Here is a 19040-nt window from a genome sequence, read left to right as displayed (position 1 = left end):
TTGTTCACTTGTGTGCTGCATTTGATGAAACTTACTTTTCCATTTCCCCCCTTTTTATATGCAATGAAGACAAGTACCAAAGGTCAATTAATTTGCCTAAAGCCTTACAGCTGATAGATTTAAACTCAAGTCTTCTGTATCTCAATGATCTATTCTATCTCAATAACCTTGCTTTCCTCTCAAATCGTTCTCAAGAAGAGGGATTGGCATTTTGAGTGACAGAGAAAGCTATTGGCAGAACTTGAGGAGATCTGGAAGAAGAGTGTCCATGACTGTGAATATCATAATGGTTCACTTATACACTTTGTGACAGGCCCTTAAAAATGGAATTTCCAAGCTAAGTGGGAGAGATTTGCAGCTCAATTAAGTGAGTAATTTAATAGACAATTTTTTTGAGGCTGATAGGTTGATGGGGAAATCAGAGTAGCATGCCTCTGTGCATTGTGAATCTTCAACCGAAGCATGAGCTGAAAGCCTTTTTGGTGCATGCTGAAACATTCCTCCAACAGTCCCTGATGTGAGACTGTCTGTAGCTCCTCCAACTCCTCTGTAGAATCATCTTTACCTGAGATTTGATGGAGGCATATTTCATCTTCTACCCATGGGCACGAGTGCCATGTTCTCACGTGGAGGATACACAAGTGAGCAGTGTAGCATCCTGAGTGTCAGGAGGAGCCCAGTTTTCTCATTTGTTATATTGCTTTGCTTTTTGTTGTTGTTATTATTTGCTGTCCCAGGCATCAAATGGTCCATAAACAGAACACTTATCCATCGCGTATCCAGTCAAAAAGATAAAAACAAATTTCAAAGCAACTAAAATGGCTGTTGCTAAGCCAGCACATAGAATGCATTTTTCTATGTGACTGCCTGTCACATAGCGGGTAACTGAAAAATGGTCCTTTTCCCTTATCTTTTCCTCTCTTTGAATTCATTCCCATGCAAGAACTAGGCTAGGCCCCAGGATGGAGGGATAGGAAGGATAAATTCCCTGACTTCAGAGGTCTGGGACAACAGGTATTGAAAACAAATAGCAGTATTCATATGGATGAAGAAGGGAGTTAAGGAGTGTTACATGCTGAATTGTGTCCCCTCCCAAATTTATATGTTGAAGTCCTAGCCCCCCAGGATCCCAGAATGGACCTTGTTTGGGAATAAGTTGTTGCAGGAATACAATAGGCCCAGTTATCTGTGTTTTTGCTTTCTGGGGTCTCAGTTACCCATGGCCAACTGCAGTGTGAAAATATGAGGAGGGGAGAATTCCAGAAATAAACAGTCCATAATTTTAAATTGCAACTGTTCTGTGTAGAGTGATGAAATCTCCGGGTGTCTCATTTGTCATGTGAACCATGTATTCACTACCTACACTGCTCCCCAACCTTCAGTCACTGAACAGCCATCTTGGTTATCACATCTGTTACGATAGGCAGTGCTTCTGTTCACATCCCCTTTATGCTATTTAATAACGGTCACAAAGGATAAGAGTAGTGATGCTGGCAATTCAGATACATCAAAGAGAAGCCAGAAAATGCTTTCTTTACCTACAAAGGTGAGTACAGTCCAATTAGATACTTCAAGAGAGCGATAGAGAGACAGACCACATTCACACAATATTTATTACAGTATAGTGTTGTAACTGTTCTATTTTATTATTGTTGTTGTTAATATCCTACTGTACTTAATTTGTAAATTAAACTTTATTATATGTATGCAAAGGGAAAAGCATAATATACATAAGGTTTGGGACTATTCACTGTCTCAGGCAACCACTGGGAGTCTTAGAATATATCCCTGCACATAAGGGGATATCTAATTGGACTGTACTCACTTTTGCATGTAAAGAAAGCATTTTCTGGCTTCTCTTTGGAGTATCTTAATTACAATTACAACAATATCCTATATAATAAAGAGCTAATATGCTAATTAGTCAACAGCTGATTGACCATACAGATGCCTTCCAGATGAAGCCTGGGCTGCTAGGGCTGGCCAAGGCTGCAAGGGGCTGCTAGGGCCAGATGAGGCAGCAGGTCAAGGGCATGTACCTTGGTTGCAGGCACATTCCCAGTAGGGGGTTTGCGGGAGGCCCGAGCCCCTTGCATGAATTTCTTGTACAAGGCCTCTAGTACTGTAATAAACGTTGTGTGAATGTGGTCTGCCTCTCTATCGCTCTCTTGAAGTATCTAATTGGACTGTGCTCACCTTTGCATGTAAAGAAAGTATTTTCTGGCTTCTCTTTGGCGTATCTTAATTGTACCGTGAATAAGGGGGAACTACTATAATTAATTCGGATGAGGTCATACTGGAGTAGGGTGGCCCTCTAATCAAATATGACTTATTAAAAAGGGGAATTTGGATACAGATATGCACACAGGAAGAACACAACATGAAGATGAAGAGACAGAGATGGGGGTGGTGTATCTATAAGCCAAAGGACTCTAAAGATTACCAACAAACTACCAAAAGCTAGGCGAGAGGCCTGGCACAGATTCTCCCTCACCTTTTTCAGAAGGAGCCAACTCTACCGATACCTTGATCTTGGCCTTCCAGACTTTTTTTTTTTTAAATATATTTTATTGATATTTTATGAGAGGAAGAGAGAGGAATAGAGAGTTTGAAACATCGATGAAAGAGAATCATCTATCAGCTGCCTCTTGCACACCCCACCTTGGGGATGTGCCCACAACAAGGTACATGCCCTTGACTGGAATCGAACCCTGGACCTTTCAGTCTGTAGGCTGATGCTGTATCTACTGAGCCAAACCGGTTTCGGCTTGGTCTTCCAGACTTTAGGACTGTGAGAAAATGAACTTCTGTTGTTAAGCCTTTTTTTCCCCCCTCTTCCCCCCAGTCTGAGATATTTAGTTATGGCAACACTAGCAAACTAGTACAGAAACTGCCGGTGTATTTAGGATACAGTGGGGTTAGGAAGGTCCCTTGGAGGGCATGATGTTAAGCTGACACTGGTAATATGACTCAGAGTTACCTTGGAAAGATGTAGGGAAAAAAAAGGAGAGCATTTGCAGAAGAAAAAAAATAGTATTTTTTCCACAGGCTAATTGTTACTTTAGAGTTTATTCTAACAAATTGGGTATCTTGTTTGAAACCTCATAACATATTAGGGCTTGAAACAATGATATGAGAGGACTGGCTGCTGCTCACTGTGCAGCGGGTAGAGCAGACTCAGCATGATGGAGGAGAAAAGAAACAATGATTAAATAGATGGGATTATGAGAAAGAGGACCCAGGGAAGAGAAGAGACTGAATAAGCACGCCCCTCTGGGGCTACTGAGTGAAGGGGCAACCTCCCACTATTATGTGACCCGATGAAATGGGCCACTGTGAGCATAGACCGCCTTGTGTATTTATAATGGTGATGCTGGGCCACCAATGGCCTTAGCCACCTTAGACATGTCCTGTTTCCAATAAAGGAAGCGAAACCAAGAAATCGTAATTTCTTAAACAGACATGCAGTGCCTCTCTAAATTAACATGGTGTCCTCTTCGTGTTACTGTCTTTGACAGTCTCCCTTTTACACAGTGCGGATGAAGAAGGCTTTCTAAAACTGGGTTTGGTACCCTCTCTTTCATGCTGTCATAGAGCTCTGTGCGTTGCTGCTTCATAGCACTAGCCACAATGGTTTTAACCTCTTCCATTTCGCCTGCTGTATTTCTGGTCTGCCTTCCAACCTACACTGTCCTCTCCTTGGAGCACAACCTGAGATTTGAAATGTATCTTCATCCCCCAGAGCCTGCATAAAATCTGGCCAAAAGCGAACATTAAGCACATATTTATTTAAGAAGCTCAGTTTTTAAAAAATTTTCCCATCTTAAGTGATGAGAATATATATATTTTTTTTTGCATGCCCTTGGGTAGCACAAAAGCTTCATCTGCCAAAGGTTTTACAATGATATATGCACATTTTGTTCTTCATTGCAAATCCCTGCCACCAAGATTCAGTAAGACAGGCTTAATTCTTTCTCTACATAAACCTTTGCTGATGAGAGCCTTGCCTGTTATGTTGTCCTCTGACAAATTCAAGGTAATTTTGATTTTATTTATTTATTTTGTTGCTTGCTTGTGGCCAGAGAAAAATCTACATGGCGTAGCAAGCTATAATTTTCAGGGTTTCTCTTAAAAAGGATGCTGGTCATAAAGGGTTTGGAACGAATAGAAAGGAAAATAGGACTGAAAACCAGAGCTCGGTTATGATTTCTGAAGGTCTATTCTCTTACCAGTGAAATGGGCTCTGAAAGAACATCTCCTGCCTATTTGCTCTCATTCTTCCAATTCAGACAGAGACCAGGGAATAATCTGGAACGTGTTCAGGAATCTGAGTCCGGAAGGGGCCTTATGCAAACCTAACACCCTCTTCTTCTCATGATCACCCCATCACGTTGTCTTGGCTTCCTGGGCAGGAAATATACAAGATGAGCCTGAACCATCTTGCAGGACATGAAAATAAAGTAGTTCTCAAAAAAAAAAAAAAAAGTGATGTAGGTATGTCAAGGGGACATGAGAGCCGACTAAAAGAGTTTACAATTGCCAAATCTAGAACGATTTGAACAACAAAACAAAATAATTAGCATTGGATTATAACCCAAAGTATAAAATGCATTCTTCATATGTCCAAATTGATATAAATAAATGATTGAATAAACAAGTAAATGGGGAGGAAGACGAATTCAAATAATTGATACAGATACTCCATCCTTACATGTGGGCTGGTTATAGTGACTTCACTCCAAGGAGTATGATGTGAAGAAGAGGGAAACAGTAACTTCAGTGGAAAAACTTGGTAAACACTGGCCAGCTGGTTTGAGTTCCTGTCAATAGTGCTAAGTCACCCTAGTACCTATCTCTGATATGTTATGACAAGAATGTCCCTTTATTTCTATGGTTTTCCTCCCCCACAAATCCATAATGCAGGTTTAATCATGAGAAAAACATCATACAAATTTCAGTTGAGGGCCATTCTAAAAATACCTGACCAGTACTGCTCAAACAAGGAAAGTCTGAGAAACGCACAGCCCAGAGGAACCTAAGGAAACATGACGACTAAGTTGAATGTGGCACCAGGATGAGACGCTGGAACAGAAAAAGGACAGTAGTAAAAACCAAGTGAACTTGAATGGACCAGGGCTTTAGTGAGCAATATTTCTGCATTAATTATACCAATAGACGATATCAGTAACAGGGGGCTCTGGGATAGGAGGGAGCTTTCTATACTATCTTTGCTGTATTTCTGAAAATCTAAAACTGTTTTATAATAAAAAGTGTATTTTAAAAAAGATATTGCTTCTTACTGGCCAGAGGCAGGAGCCCATGGCCACCTCTGCTGCCCCCGGAGTGGCCTGAGTGGAAAAGGCACATGTGAGTTACCCAGAGTCCCCTGGTGCCAGAACACCTAGCCCTCTGGGCAGGAGCCCTTCAGATGGGCTGAGCTGCCTTTGCCCCTCTGTGCTGAACCCCCCCAAACCCTGACAGCAAGGCTGGGTCTCCCCGGATGCTGGACTGACTCTTCAGGCCGAGCCCTCCAAGCCGAGCTAAGCCCTGGGTCTTCCTGGTCTTAGGCTTCCTTCAAACTCAGGACAGAGGCTGGGGGACAGTGAGCACCCTGGACACGAGCATTTTCTTGGGGCCCAGGCTGTATCTGGGTTGTAGCAACTGGGAGCTCCGTCCTGCTGCCACCTGTCCAGCTAGGGAGAGGCTGGCACATTCCCACTGTCTCCTTCTGCACCTCTCCCTCTCCTCCCATCCAATAACAGGTTTCTTTTCCCCTTCCCATTGGAAATCCAGCCTCAGAAGGACACACGACCATTTGTGTCTCCTTCCCCCTCTCCTGGAGCACCCTTAGAAATATTACCTATTTATCAGGGCTGAGGGTCGCTCATTCTTGACTAAGCTTTTCAGCCCCTTTGGGAGACAAAGGTTGTCCCCTTCACAGGCTTTTAACTGACCCTTCATGCCTAGCACCTTGTTCATTTGGATCACCAGCTCCCTGGCCACATGTATGTGACTTCCCCCATCCATGAGTGCTATTGGCCTCTGGTCTCTAATACCCAGCTCCCAGAACACCTGGTCAATTTCACCCTTGGGTGGGAGTGTCCTGGGGGCTTTGGCCCAGGATCCCTCACCCTAGAAGGCAGCTCCAAGGTAGCGAGAGAATTGGGCACCAGGTGCAAACAAACCTTGCAGCTCCGGAGTGGATGCTCCACTCACCCCACACAAGTGGATGAAAAAGCAATGAGCTCGCTGCATTGATTGGCTTGCCTGGGGACAGTCAGAGAAAGAATCCCAAGAAAGGCTCAGGCCACTGCCCGCTTCATGCTGAGCCTCTGCCTCAGATACTGAATCCAGCTCTGAGCAGGAGGAGGAGGAGCAGGAGGAAGAGGAGGAGGAGGAGGAGGAGGAGGAGGAGGAGGGGGAGGAGGAGGAGGAGGAGGAGGAGGAGGAGGAGGAGGAGGAGGAATTCGGGGTAGTTGCAAATCACCCTTGATTTGTCAAGGGCCAGTTTACGATGCAGCAAAATCTGTCCTCCGCTTTGTGCTTTTGCCATCCTAGCTGCCTGCATTGGCTTTTGCCATCCTAGCTGCCTGCTGTGGATGCCCACTGCTCTGAAGGAGGATCTGGATGCCCTCAAGGAAAAATTTAGAACAATGGAATCTACTCAGAAAAGTTCATTCCAAGAAATTCTCAAACTTAATGAAGTATTCAGTAAACAAAAAACAACTAGAGAAGATTGAATTGGAGAGCTGGGCTTGAAGACAGTCTGGAGAAACATCAAAGCCACAAATAAGCAGATTTCTCTGTTGAATTCTGCAGCAAACGCCCTCAAAGTCAATGTTAAGTCAGCGGCAGATTTAATTAGCCTGCTTGCCACTGTGGTGGGACTTCAGAAGAACGTAGCTTCCATTGGCAATACCGTAAACAGTGTCCCTCCTGCTGTGGAGACAAAACAGAAAACTGTGGATGGACACAAGAAGCCACGGAGTTACCACAGAGTGATATGAATCAGCACTCCTTGGCAGAGACCAGGGGAAGCAACAAGATTTTTCCATTGCCTTTAGCTCCATCAGAACTCGACAACAAAACCCACAGTGAGAAATTGAAACAGGATGTCCTGTACCTTCGCAACTCTTTAGAGGAGGAGAACAGTCCCTAGGCGGGGTACCAGAGACAGAATAATCTTAAACTTGAGGGGATGAATGAGGCAGTCAGTAATTTTACCCAGAGTCAACTTGGTAGAAAGAGATCCGGTTGCTATGGGCAAGGTAGAAAAGCAAGCAACTCTCCTTCAGGAAAAAAAAGAGTGTTTGCATTAGGTGACCAGATACAGAAAAAACCCAAAGCATCAAGAGGGAAGCTAGCTCAGATTCTCGGGTGTGTAAGCTAAGCCGGAAACTACAGCTGGTCAGTACTCTCACCCACAAGCTGAGAGCAACAGATCTCCAACAAAGAGCAAGTACAGAGTTTCAAAGCCATCAGCATTGCCAACATTTTCACAGTCTCTGGGAGATCATGTTGAAAAAGCTGCCCAGCTAAACCTATCTCCCTACTACGAGTTTCTAGCATCCGAGAACTTCAGGATTTATTCCATAAGACTGGCCAGAACGTGGATGGGAAGCTGACCTCCCAGTAAATTGGAACTCCTTAGCTTTTGCTATGCCAGCACCAGAGAGTTTGAGAGAGTTTGATGCTGACAAAGATGGATGATAGTCATTCCTAGAGCTAAGACTAGCATATTTAGAAAACCTTAAGTTTGTTTTTTCTTTATATGTTATTCAGCTTGGTGTTGGCTAACTTTGATTTTTTTTTCTAGAGACATCAAAATTGAGTAAAAGCAAGATGGAGTCTTTTCCCATGAATGTGTCTGCTTATCTCATTGTGGCTTATGTTTCTCTCTCCTTAAAAACATCCCCCCCCCCCCCCCCCCCGCCCCAACTGAGCTATTTCACTTTCTTGGAAAGGTTAAAATATAGTATATAAAATTAGCCTGGTACTTTAGGTAATTTGAAGATTACTCTTCTGGTTGTCTTTCATCATATATATATATATATATATATATATATATATATATATATATATAATATCTCCTGATGGATTTTGTAACAACCAAATAACATTCTAGCAATAAATTGAGTTATACTGCTATATTTGTATATACTGTACCATAGGCAGTATATCTGTACCTGGAAGGTTTTTTTTGGAGAGCTAATTTATATGAGCTATATTTGAAGGTGATGTAGCTTGTCCTTTTTTAGTTTCTAGTTTGTATACATAGGCAGACACTTTGAGAACACCTTAACTCTTTGTTGTAAGTGCGTTTCTTTTGCATTGGATAGCTATCTATGGAGGAGTCTGTTCTGTTTTTTAGCTTATCATCTGTTCTCATCTCAAGCTTGTCCTGCTAGCATCATCCCTGAGCAGATATATAGTTCCATCTTTTCCCCCTACTCATTTTGGTAGAGGTGTTCCTACTGCACTCTCAGAATAGTGAATACCCTCGTCACACAGCCTGGGAGAGTGCCCTATCTCCAGGCACAACGAGGTCATCGCGAATGCCTTTGTTCTAAGTTTATCAGATTCATTGGCTTAAGAAGAGCCCGAGAAGCCTATTCTTCAATATTAATTCTGGATTTTTCTTTGTAAATTATCTTAACTTACCCAACCTGGGACTTGTGTGTAGCTATCTGTAATCAAGACTCGTGTGCCACATCTCTGAGAGGAAGGTCAATGGTAGTGCTGAGTTTTGTTTTGGTTTTTAATACTTTGACCTTTTCCCTCTGGCAGTCAGTACTGCTGCTTTCCTAAATTACCCAAAACACTGCTTCTTAGACTGTATTTTCTTTTATTCTGTACCATCTGGCATACTGTTTACTTAAAGGGCCTCCTTATAAATCAGGCAAAAAGGTTGGTAGGAAGAAATGAATCAAAAGAAGAGTGAACCCAGATTAGGGGATGGCTGTGGTGTGGTCTTAAGGGAAGAGATGGGCCTGGCACTTAGGAATGTGCCCAAAATATCAAAGCTGAAGACTGGGCACTCTTCCCTGGTGGCCACGCCCATTGGGGTGGATGGCTCTCAGTGCCCCTGCTGGTCTCCTTGGTCACAGTTGAAGATTCTGACTGTGATGGGCTCATGTTCATAATGGCCTGCTGTTGAGTTGTTTTTAGTGACAGTTCAATTTGCTACACCTCTCATCAGCTCTCTTACCAACACCAGCCAGATGCGTTCCCTTCTTTTATTTCCAAACCAGAACACATTAGGGTATTTCTGACTTTATAGAGCATGCATTGTTTGTTATGTCAACCTTTAGGAAATGTCCATCTCCTTTGCTTTAGTGGATCTATTTTAATAATGTATAAGCAGTTTTAGTTTTATATGGGGAATCAATTCAAGGTTTCCATGACTTGATTTGAACTTTGATTAGTTTATATCAGTATTATAACCATTTTAATTTATCTAAATTAAACATTCCTCCCCCCAAAATATATTGTTCTTTATCACTCCCCAATAGAGTTAATATAAGGATTAAAGGAAATAGTGCATAAAAGTTCTTTTTAAAAATTATTTTTAAATTAATTTTTTTCAATTATAGTTGACATGCTATATATATATATATATATATAAGGCTAATATGCTAAGTGTCTGACCGTCTGACCAGTCACTATGATGTGCACTGACCACCAGGGGACAGACACTTACTGCAGGAGTTGCCATGGCACGCACTGGCACCACCAACCTGGTGCCCACAAAGCAACACTCAGCTTCTCCCAAGTGGGACACAGGCCCCACCACCACCCAGGAGAAACAGTCCACCAAGTCACAGGCAAGGCTGCCAAGACCCCATAGAGCAAAATGTGCAGCCTACAACCCAATCAAGCCCAGAAATGGTGGCTGTAGATGCCAGGTAATGATGTCAGGTAGCATCACTTGGCTTCTTCTCCCTAGTGACGACTAGTTTCCTTGCAGTTTCTTCAGCCCAGGAACATGACTTGCTTATTGCCAGGTGGAAACATTTCATACTGTAACCAAATGTCTGTGAAGCGTTTTCCCATGCCTCATCTCATTTCATCCTCATAGAAATCCTGGAGTAAGTAGATAGAAGACTTGGTGGAATCCTATTTTCTTTTCATTAGCCAGAAAATGTAGATTTAGATAGTTTAGAAACTTGACCCAACTGAAAAGAAGTAATAAGTGGTGGACCTTGAAAATAACCTCTGGTTTTCTCACTGTGCAGGACATAGTCAAACAACGCTGCAGTTAAATATTTTACCCTTTGTTCTCTCTGTGTGATCTACAATAATAATCTGCTTCATGTTGATATTTACTGCTGTGTTGCTAACAATTACCTGAAAGAGAAGTTGAGGTGCTTCACTGGGCTGGAAAAAGTTTAGCTACACCAGAAAGCAGGTCTACTTAAGCTAGTTTATTTTATATATTTATATATTTAGACTTATATAAATATATAATAAGTATATAAATATATAAAAGGCTAAGTTGATTCACACATGATACATATAAAGTTCTTGCTGGCGCCAATCGCATGTATGTATTTCAATCTATCATTGTCAATCGTGAATTTGGTTGATGCTTCTATTATAGAGAAAGAGCAAATAGCAATATTAAAATATTTCTTCTGATTAATTCCTTTTCAATGTGCACGGATCTGTTCACTTGGCCACTAGTATTTTATTAATTTCAGGTGTACAACACAGTGCTTAGACATTTATAAAACTTACAAAGTGATCCATACAGAGTTATTACAATATTATTGACTATATTCTCTATGCTGTACTTTATATCCCCATGGCTGGCCACCTTCCTTCCCATTTATATTTGGAAATTTGTACATTTTTATCTCTTCTTTTTCACCCATTTCTCTACCCCACCCCCAAATCTTGCAACCATTAAGCAGGTTCTTCAAAACATTTAAACTAGAACTTTACCATAAAACCCAGCAATCTCACTTCTGGGTATTTATCTGAAGAAATTAAAAACACTAATTTGAAAAGCTATATGAGCATCTATGTTAATTAGAGCATTACTAGTGTTTACAAGATATGGAAGCAAACCAAGTGCACATTGACAGACAAGTGGATAAAGGAGATGTGGTACATATATATGTGAACCCTGAGGAAAAAAAGACACCTACTAAGAAGAGCTCCTGGTGGCTAACTGGGCTCAAATTAAAACAAACAAACAAACAAGCAAGCAAAACAAAACAAAAACACACAAAACAGAATCTAGCAGCTATTTCTGCACAAGGACCACTCATGCAAATTGCTCTTCCAGCAGTAGCCTGTGCTGAACTCCCTGTCTGCCATCTGAGCCTGCACTTATAAAAGGGTTCCTGGAACCCTATTTCAACCAATAGGACCGAGGCTTTCCTCATGCCATCAGAGCTGTGCAGTTCCTACCAATCGGAATGATTCTGTTCTGATCAACTAGTACAGTGACTTTTGGACCAATCAAACTATGAGGATTTGGAGTCCTCATTTGCATGAGGCTGGTCCAATTATGATCCAAGGGTGAGGACTTGTGTTCATGTACGCCAGCTCCCCTCTGGCTCTGGTAGCTCCCTTTACCTTTCCAGTGGTGACTGATGACTATGTCTCCCTGGCTTAGCTGAAATACCAAAGATGTCTCACCAGAGTAAAGCAGAACAGACCAGTGCAGCACAAAGCAGACCTGCATGGAGCAGAGCAGACCATTGAGGAGAAGAGCAGAGCTGTCTAGCCAGAGAGGGGCCTGGTCCAGGGCCACCTCATAGTGCATATATTTTATAATTAAGCTCTTTTGCAATGAATAAAGTTTCTGTCTTCACTGCACCATTAATTGGGGGTTCCTGTTGGCATTGAATTGGCACCAATGACATTTGGTTGACATATCCAATGGGATATTACTCAGCAATGAAAATGAATGAAATCTTTTCATTTGCAACAACATGGATGGACCTAGACGGGATCATGCTAAATGAAATAAGCTAGACAGAGAAAAACAAATACCATATGGTTTTATTTATGTGTGGTATCTGAAAACCAAAACCAAACAAACAAATAAATGAAGAAATAAAACAGAAAAAAAAATATAGATACAAAGAAGTTCTTTATCCAGTGACTGGCACATAATATATGCTCCACAAAATAATATTTCACCATCTTGTACCTTTCTGGGCTATTCTTCCTTGTGATATGCCTTGAAAGACGTTCTGTCTATCTATCTATCTATCTATCTATCTATCTATCTATCTATCTATCTATCTATCTTTATATTCCTCCTCTCAATTGGCAAAGGCAGGATGTGCAGATTATAACCTTTCCTACCAGAAGATCCAGGTTGGACTAGTTTCTGATAGTTGTGGTCTCCTGGACTGAGAAACCTGGAACACCATCCCTGAGCTTGTAACTGAGCATTTTTACCTTAACTGATCTTATCTGAATGGCATTCATTTCATTTATCTGTTTGGTGACTAAGATATACCACGTAATAATGACACTTACACAGTGGTTACCTTGATGTAAATCTGCCAGATGCTCCAAATTAGAGTGACTGAATCTTAATTTTATTTGAAAAAAATGTTGGTGAAATACATGAAATACATGAGGCCCCTCTTTTCTCCTAGGAAGGAGAGCATAAGGATGCTCTCAACTTTTTGTTTGCTGACTGAGGGTCTTGATGGATTGCAGCATCACAGGACATCAAATTCTTATTAATTATATCTAAGCTTCAGAATGAGTTGCAAGATTACAATGAGGCAGGGAAAGTCTTCTTGTGGCTTTGGGTAGGAAGTCCCTTTCTACACAGGTGAGGTGTCTAGAAGAGAAATGATCCTGCTAAGAACAAGACACGTTGGTCTTACCGAATTCCCTTTATGGTCATGACTTATGCAAAAGGCATTCTATATATCTCTATATACATCTATTCAAACATATCGATATCTATATAATACATATTCAAATCTATCTATCTATCTATCTATCTATCTATCTATCTATCTATCTATATTCCTTCTCTCAATTGGCCATAGTAGGATTTTCAGATTATAACCCTGATCTTATCCACTCTTCCCTCACCTTATTGTTTTATTTTCTTGGATGCCAACTGGGTTTTCTCTCCATCTACACTTTTGCTTCCCCCGTGTAGCTGGATAAACTAGTATTTGTGGAAAATTCGCAGAGAAACTGAGTTGTGAGGTCCTGTTTAGTAAAATGAAATAACATTTTTAAAAAACCCAGTCACAAATGTCTGTTTAATAATTCTTGATTGCTGGCCTGAGACTGGTTCCAATATTTCTGAGTATTCAATGCCTGGAAGCTAGCATAAAATGATGATCTAAAACCACTAGAAATTTGCTTCCTGTGGATCTGAATATGAAAGCAGAAACTTTGGGGTAGCCTCCTTTTTTTCCTTTGTGAGGGATCATTTTGGTGAGCCCTCTCCATCATACCCACTTACATTAACTACTTTCTGCCCTTGAGGTAGCTCAGGGCTTGGGAGAGTCATCCAAAAGCAAATACTTTATAATGGAATATTAAATATTCTGTTTAATAATATAAAAGGCTGCCCCAAGTGGTGAGGAACATTTATACAGATTTCTATTTTCTTTAATGAAGTGTTTAGCATTTCCCCTCACCTGCCTGGAAATAGGATTTGTGTCTAGTGTGTGGGATCTGGGACTGAGGGAGCAGAGATGTGAAGAAGGGCTCCCATTGGCTGATGGGATGAGGAGGTCAACTCTGAAACTAGACAGACTAATGTTTGGAATCTATTTCCAGGGGGAAAATGGGAGGGGAGGGGACTTCTATTAAGATATTAGTTAATTAACTTATGAATGTCCTTGAGAATTCTGTATGCACTACTAAGGCAATTTGCTGTTTGAAATATCTATGGAACTCTCTAGAAAACCCAGGGGTATTGCCTTTTGTATCTGACACAATCATTAGAGCCACATGGTCAGCCTCCCTTTTGGTCAATTCCAGATAACAATCACACTGGTCAGAAGTCTACCTTGCAAGTGACAGTAATCTCAAAGCATACTAGCGTATTTAGAAAGGAGCTTCCCTCTCTCCTCTGCTTCTTCGCCCATTGTCCTTTATTTCTTCACAATGAAAAATGCTTTCATCCATGTGATAGATTCTTACTCACTTGACTTCATGCCTCCATGACACCAAAGGTTCCAAATAGAAAAACTCAGGGAAGAACTCTGATTGGCCCAGCCTAGATCACACACTCACTTCTGGCCTAATCACTCCGAGAAGAAGGTGTTGTGATTGGTCTGATTTGGGTCATGTGCTCACTTCTGTGGCCAAAAGGGTGAGGTACTGGCCTGATTTTCAACTGCCAGCTCTGACATCTCTGAGTAAGAGTTTCTCTGGCCACTACAGCTCACTCTGCCGATGAGCAGGGCACATTGCAAGTGCTGAGGAATAACTGTCTCCTGTTCCTCAACCAACGACTAATGGGAGTGAATGTATAGATACTAAGGTGTTCCCTTCTCCTGGGGTGACAGGATTCTGAGACACTCTACACCAACATACCAGAATTCTAGAGTGGAATTAAAATCCAGTTTATCACAGTTACTTCTTGCTTAGCATTGCACTCTCTATCTGCTTATTTCTCTTCCCTGTTTCACTCCTCCACTTTACCAGTATTTCCTGAGATCATCTCCTCTTTATGCTTCTTGCACTTGAGTCCTTGTCTCAGTGACTTCTTCTGGGGAAACCCAACTAAGGCAGTTACCATGATTGGCAGCTCATCCAGAGACTTAAATGGGATGGGGAAGTGCCAGAGGAAGTGGTAACTCGAGTAAACAAAGCTGTCCACTAGAAAAATAAGTCATGAGGAAAAGCACAGAATGAGAACTTACAGTAAGCCATTTCCAACTGGACCAACATTTGGGCACAAAACAGCTCTGAACAGATATAACCAGGGCAAGCAGACAGACCTCCCCAGCAGGTTGCTCTGGAGAGGAAAATGTCAAAGGACCTTGGGGTCTAGGGTCCAATGAAAGTTATATCTTATGTAATATCTTTTCCACCATTAATTCATTAATCTTAAGCTTCTCCTGCCCTACTGAATCCTAGCCAAAAAGCTATCATGGAGAAAGATAGGGCTGCCTCCTCAGATGCTGGCCAGAGGCTGGGCACTTGGCTTATGTTTGATGACATTTCCATTAGACAGTTGGGCTTGTGTGATGGCCTGTGCATGTGCAGTGATAAAAATGCTCTCCTTATCTCTGTGTCTCAGCTGTGAAATCCCTGCCTCTTTCCATTCGGGTTTATTGGTTTCTAAAGCCCAGCTCTTCCATGCATGTCATGGGATGAATTGTCTAGAAGCAGCATTTAAGAGGGGTACAGGGCATGAGACTTGAGAGAGTGCCTGTCAAGTAACACACACACACACACGCACACCTTTAAGGCTGTGAGGAAAACAAAATGTTGAAGATAAAGGAGGCACACATAAACTTGTTCCAACCCCTGTGAGCTCTGTGTTATCTATTGCTCCATAATTCATTCCCACCTGAGACCAAGGCTGGTCTTTGGATCTTAATGTCAGCTGGACATTGGTCACTGGCCACCCCAGGTGGTGAGGGTGGGGTGCATTAAGCACACTAGCACTTGGGTGGTGGCTCCGGTCAGCTTAGAGAGCAATTTTCCAGATACTTGGAGCAGCTGTGAGCTGTTAGCGGCTGACACAGCAGCTGGGAAATGGGTGCATGTCTGGGAATCTTCAGGGCACCGCCAGCAGCCCTGCCATGTTTGTCTGGATCTGCACATGTGCTTCTTGAAGTTGGAGAGAACCTGTATTTCCTGCCTGAAATGAGGCCATAATTATGTCACCTAGACTCCTGTCTCCCATTTGATTCTTGCCTCTTGTTCATCCATCTCATTGCTCTCAGGGTGAGGAGGAAACGCTTAACAAGGTCTAATAGGTCCTGCCAGTCTCTCAGCCCCACCTGATCCCACTTCCCTCTTACCCTGCTCTGCAGCATGCCTGGCTAGTGGCCACGGAGCATTCTTTCAGTTTCTGAGAATGTACTGTTCCCTCCAACTCGGGACTTTCATCCGTGCTGCTTCCTCTGCCTGGAACGCCCTCCCCAACACCTTCTATTTCCCCAGCTTGACTAACATCTAGATCTCCAAATTTCAACTCAGAGAACATTTCCTCAGAGAAACCTTTTGAATCGCCCCATGAATCTGATTTCACATAAGTAACCACTATTCAGTTTGTGTGTCTTGACATATTTTTTCTTTGCAAAACATAGCACACAAAAATATGCATAGATTTTCTTTTATTCAACAAAAATGCAATGTTCTTTTAAAAAAATACATTTTATTGATTTCAAAGAGGAAGGGAAAAGGATAGAGAGAAACATCAATGATTAGAGAGAATTGCTGATCAGCTGCCTCCTACATACCTCACTCTGGAGTTGAGCCCACAACCTGGGCATGTGCCCTAACTGGGAATCGGACCATAACCTCCTAGTTCATATAGGTTGATGCTCAACCACTGAATCAAACCAGCCAGCAATAATAAAAAAAAAGCTATATTCTTTTCTTTTTCCTCTTAACAATATAAAACCATAGGAAACTATTCAGTTTGACATGGTTAACTGATTTTTAACTTATTATTTTCTAGTGGATGAATGATATTCCATCATATGTATGTATATATCACATACATTATTTGGATGAACAATAATGTATTTAAGAATTTTGTAAGCATGGATTATGTTCTACCCTGTTTCCCCGAAAATAAGACAGTGTCTTATCTTAATTTTTTTCTCCCAAAGTTGCGCTAGGTCTTATTTTCAGGGGATGTCTTATCTTTCCATGGGCTAGGTCTTATTTTCGGAGGATGTCTTATTTTCGGGGAAACACGGGTAGTACCTAAGTTGGCTGATGGGTGAATAACTTGCATATGTGTGTAGGTATATTTGCTATTTATCAATTACCTCATAATTAAATTTAAGTAGTGAATAGAAATAAGAGAATGAACATGCTCAAAAGAATAAAGTAAATTAAATGAATGTTAAAATTAAAGAAAGCATTTCCATATTGATAGTTCAGATAGTTTCACTATGAGTATGTGTGTTTCCACTTTATAAACAACAGTGCAATGAACATCTCTCAATGAATATCCTTACATCCTGGTGCTTATATTTCTGAAGGCTCAGTCCCTAGAAGTGGAATTATTTGATCAACATGCACATGCACTTTAAATTCAGCACCCACTCCCAGATTCCTTTTCACAAATCACACATCCACCATCAGTTGATGAGACTGCCCAGTTTCCAGCTTCTTGGCCAGTATTGGTGTCTTTCAATCTTTTCAATATTTGCCCGTCTCTTGGCAAAGGAGTGGCTTCTTATTGTTGTTTAGACTTGCATCTTCTTGACTATTACTGAGTTGATCATCTTCTTATTCATAGATTGTTTTGATAATAAAAGTAACCCCTATAAGTCCTAGCACAGTAGCTCAGTTGTTTAGAGTGTCGTACTGATATGCCAAGGTTGTGGGTTCGATCTCCAGTGAGAGCACATACAAGAAGCAACCAATCAATACATAAGTAAATGGAACAACAAATTGATGCCCCCCTGTCTCTCTCTTCACACAGAACCTCTCTCTCTGTCAAATCAATAAATTAAAAAACAGCCCCTACAATGATAGGACCTTGTGTTAATTTATGATGGAGGTGGAGACTTTCTGAGTGTGTCCTTTGCCTTTATCCATCTGTCCTCACCTGCTCTCCAGTGAAGACTGTGCCCCCTGGTTCCTGATGTGCCCGAACGTCCTCTGCTGTTCTCTCATGTCCCCAAAGGGTCAGCAGTTTTGGTCTCGATGAATACGGCAAGATGGTGGGGGTTGGCAGAAGGATTTGCACTGCTGCTGACCATCTTCCTCTGTCTCTCCATTTCCAGACTCTAGCCAGATGAACAACGCAGTGCCCACCTCCCCTTTGCTGCAGCAGATGGGCCATCCGCATTCGTACCCCAGCCTGGGCCAGATTTCCAACCCCTATGAACAGCAGCCTCCTGGCAAAGAGCTCAACAAATACGCCTCCTTGAAGGCTGTCGGTAAGTGCTGTTTCGTTTCTCCTCTCCTCTTTCTTCTCTGCTTTGCTGTTCCATCCAGATCTTTCTCTCTCTCTCCAACTTTTTTCAACTCCTTTTTCCCTTCTTCTAATTTCTCCCTTTCTTCATTTATCTACATCCCAAAATCTCTCTCTTCTCTTTGTCCTGTATCTACCTATCTATCTATCTATCTATCTATCTATCTATCTATCTATCATCTATCTATCATCTATCAATCATCTATCTATCTATCTGTCTATCTATCTATCCATAATTCTACCTACCTATATATTCTGGATTTCTCTACCTGGGATATAGTTCACTAAGGATCAGACCCTTCAGCTGCTTTCTGTCTGACCGAATGCCTTGCCCTTTAATAGGCAGCACTCATCTACACACAGTCATTCTATCTCTGAGAAGTGGGTGAGCATAACGTTCCCATCTGAGTTTTTATCAAGTGTGAGACATTGCACTGAGCCTTTGACTCTGTCTCATTTGAGCCTTTGACCCTGTCTCACAGTGAGCTAAAGAAGAAGGCCCAGTTATTGCCTCAATTTTCTGATTAGGAAACCAAGACTCAAGGAGGCTAATTGAACTTGCCCCAAATCAAGCAGTGGTGGGCGACAGAGCTGAGACTTGAACCTGTGTTTTTATTACTCTGGAGCTTATGTTCCTGTCACTACCCTCCCACAGTCCTTCAGTCCATTCCCCAACTGGGACATGAGGGAGTGTTACAGTGACCCAGGATCTTCAAGAATGTACTCATGACAGAGTCCTATTGGGTGACAGCAATAGCCATGGTTAAGTCAGACTTTGGGCAAATGGACGACCCACGGACCATGTGCTTTCTTTTATTATAAGCTTCTTTTTTTTCTTTATTGATTAAGGTATTACATATGTGTCCTTATCCCCTAGTTGTCTCCTCCCTCCCCCCACTCAATCAGACCATCAAACCTCAGAGGGAAGGTA

At 41.8% G+C, this 19040-nt stretch overlaps 1 protein-coding gene and 1 pseudogene across 3 annotated transcripts in view; both read left to right on the top strand.

Moving 5' to 3' along the window:
- SHISA9 (shisa family member 9) overlaps positions 1–19040 on the top strand; it is a 281342-nt gene that overhangs the window by 236848 nt on the left and 25454 nt on the right. For both annotated transcript variants that reach the window (XM_084881142.1, XM_084881141.1), the window contains exon 3: positions 17919–18074. In XM_084881142.1, coding sequence (XP_084737268.1) covers positions 17919–18074 — 156 coding nt within the window. The remainder of the gene's footprint in view (positions 1–17918; positions 18075–19040) is intronic.
- On the top strand, positions 429–7710 carry LOC311621045 (EF-hand calcium-binding domain-containing protein 14-like; annotated as a pseudogene). Its single transcript has 3 exons — positions 429–517; positions 6239–6360; positions 6448–7710. The product of its transcript is annotated as an EF-hand calcium-binding domain-containing protein 14-like (transcript).

The sequence above is a fragment of the Pipistrellus hanaki genome (assembly GCF_964339955.1).
Source record: "Pipistrellus hanaki genome assembly, chromosome: 4".
In the NCBI taxonomy this organism is placed as follows: domain Eukaryota; kingdom Metazoa; phylum Chordata; class Mammalia; order Chiroptera; family Vespertilionidae; genus Pipistrellus; species Pipistrellus hanaki.
This window is presented reverse-complemented; position numbering and strand designations above follow the sequence as displayed.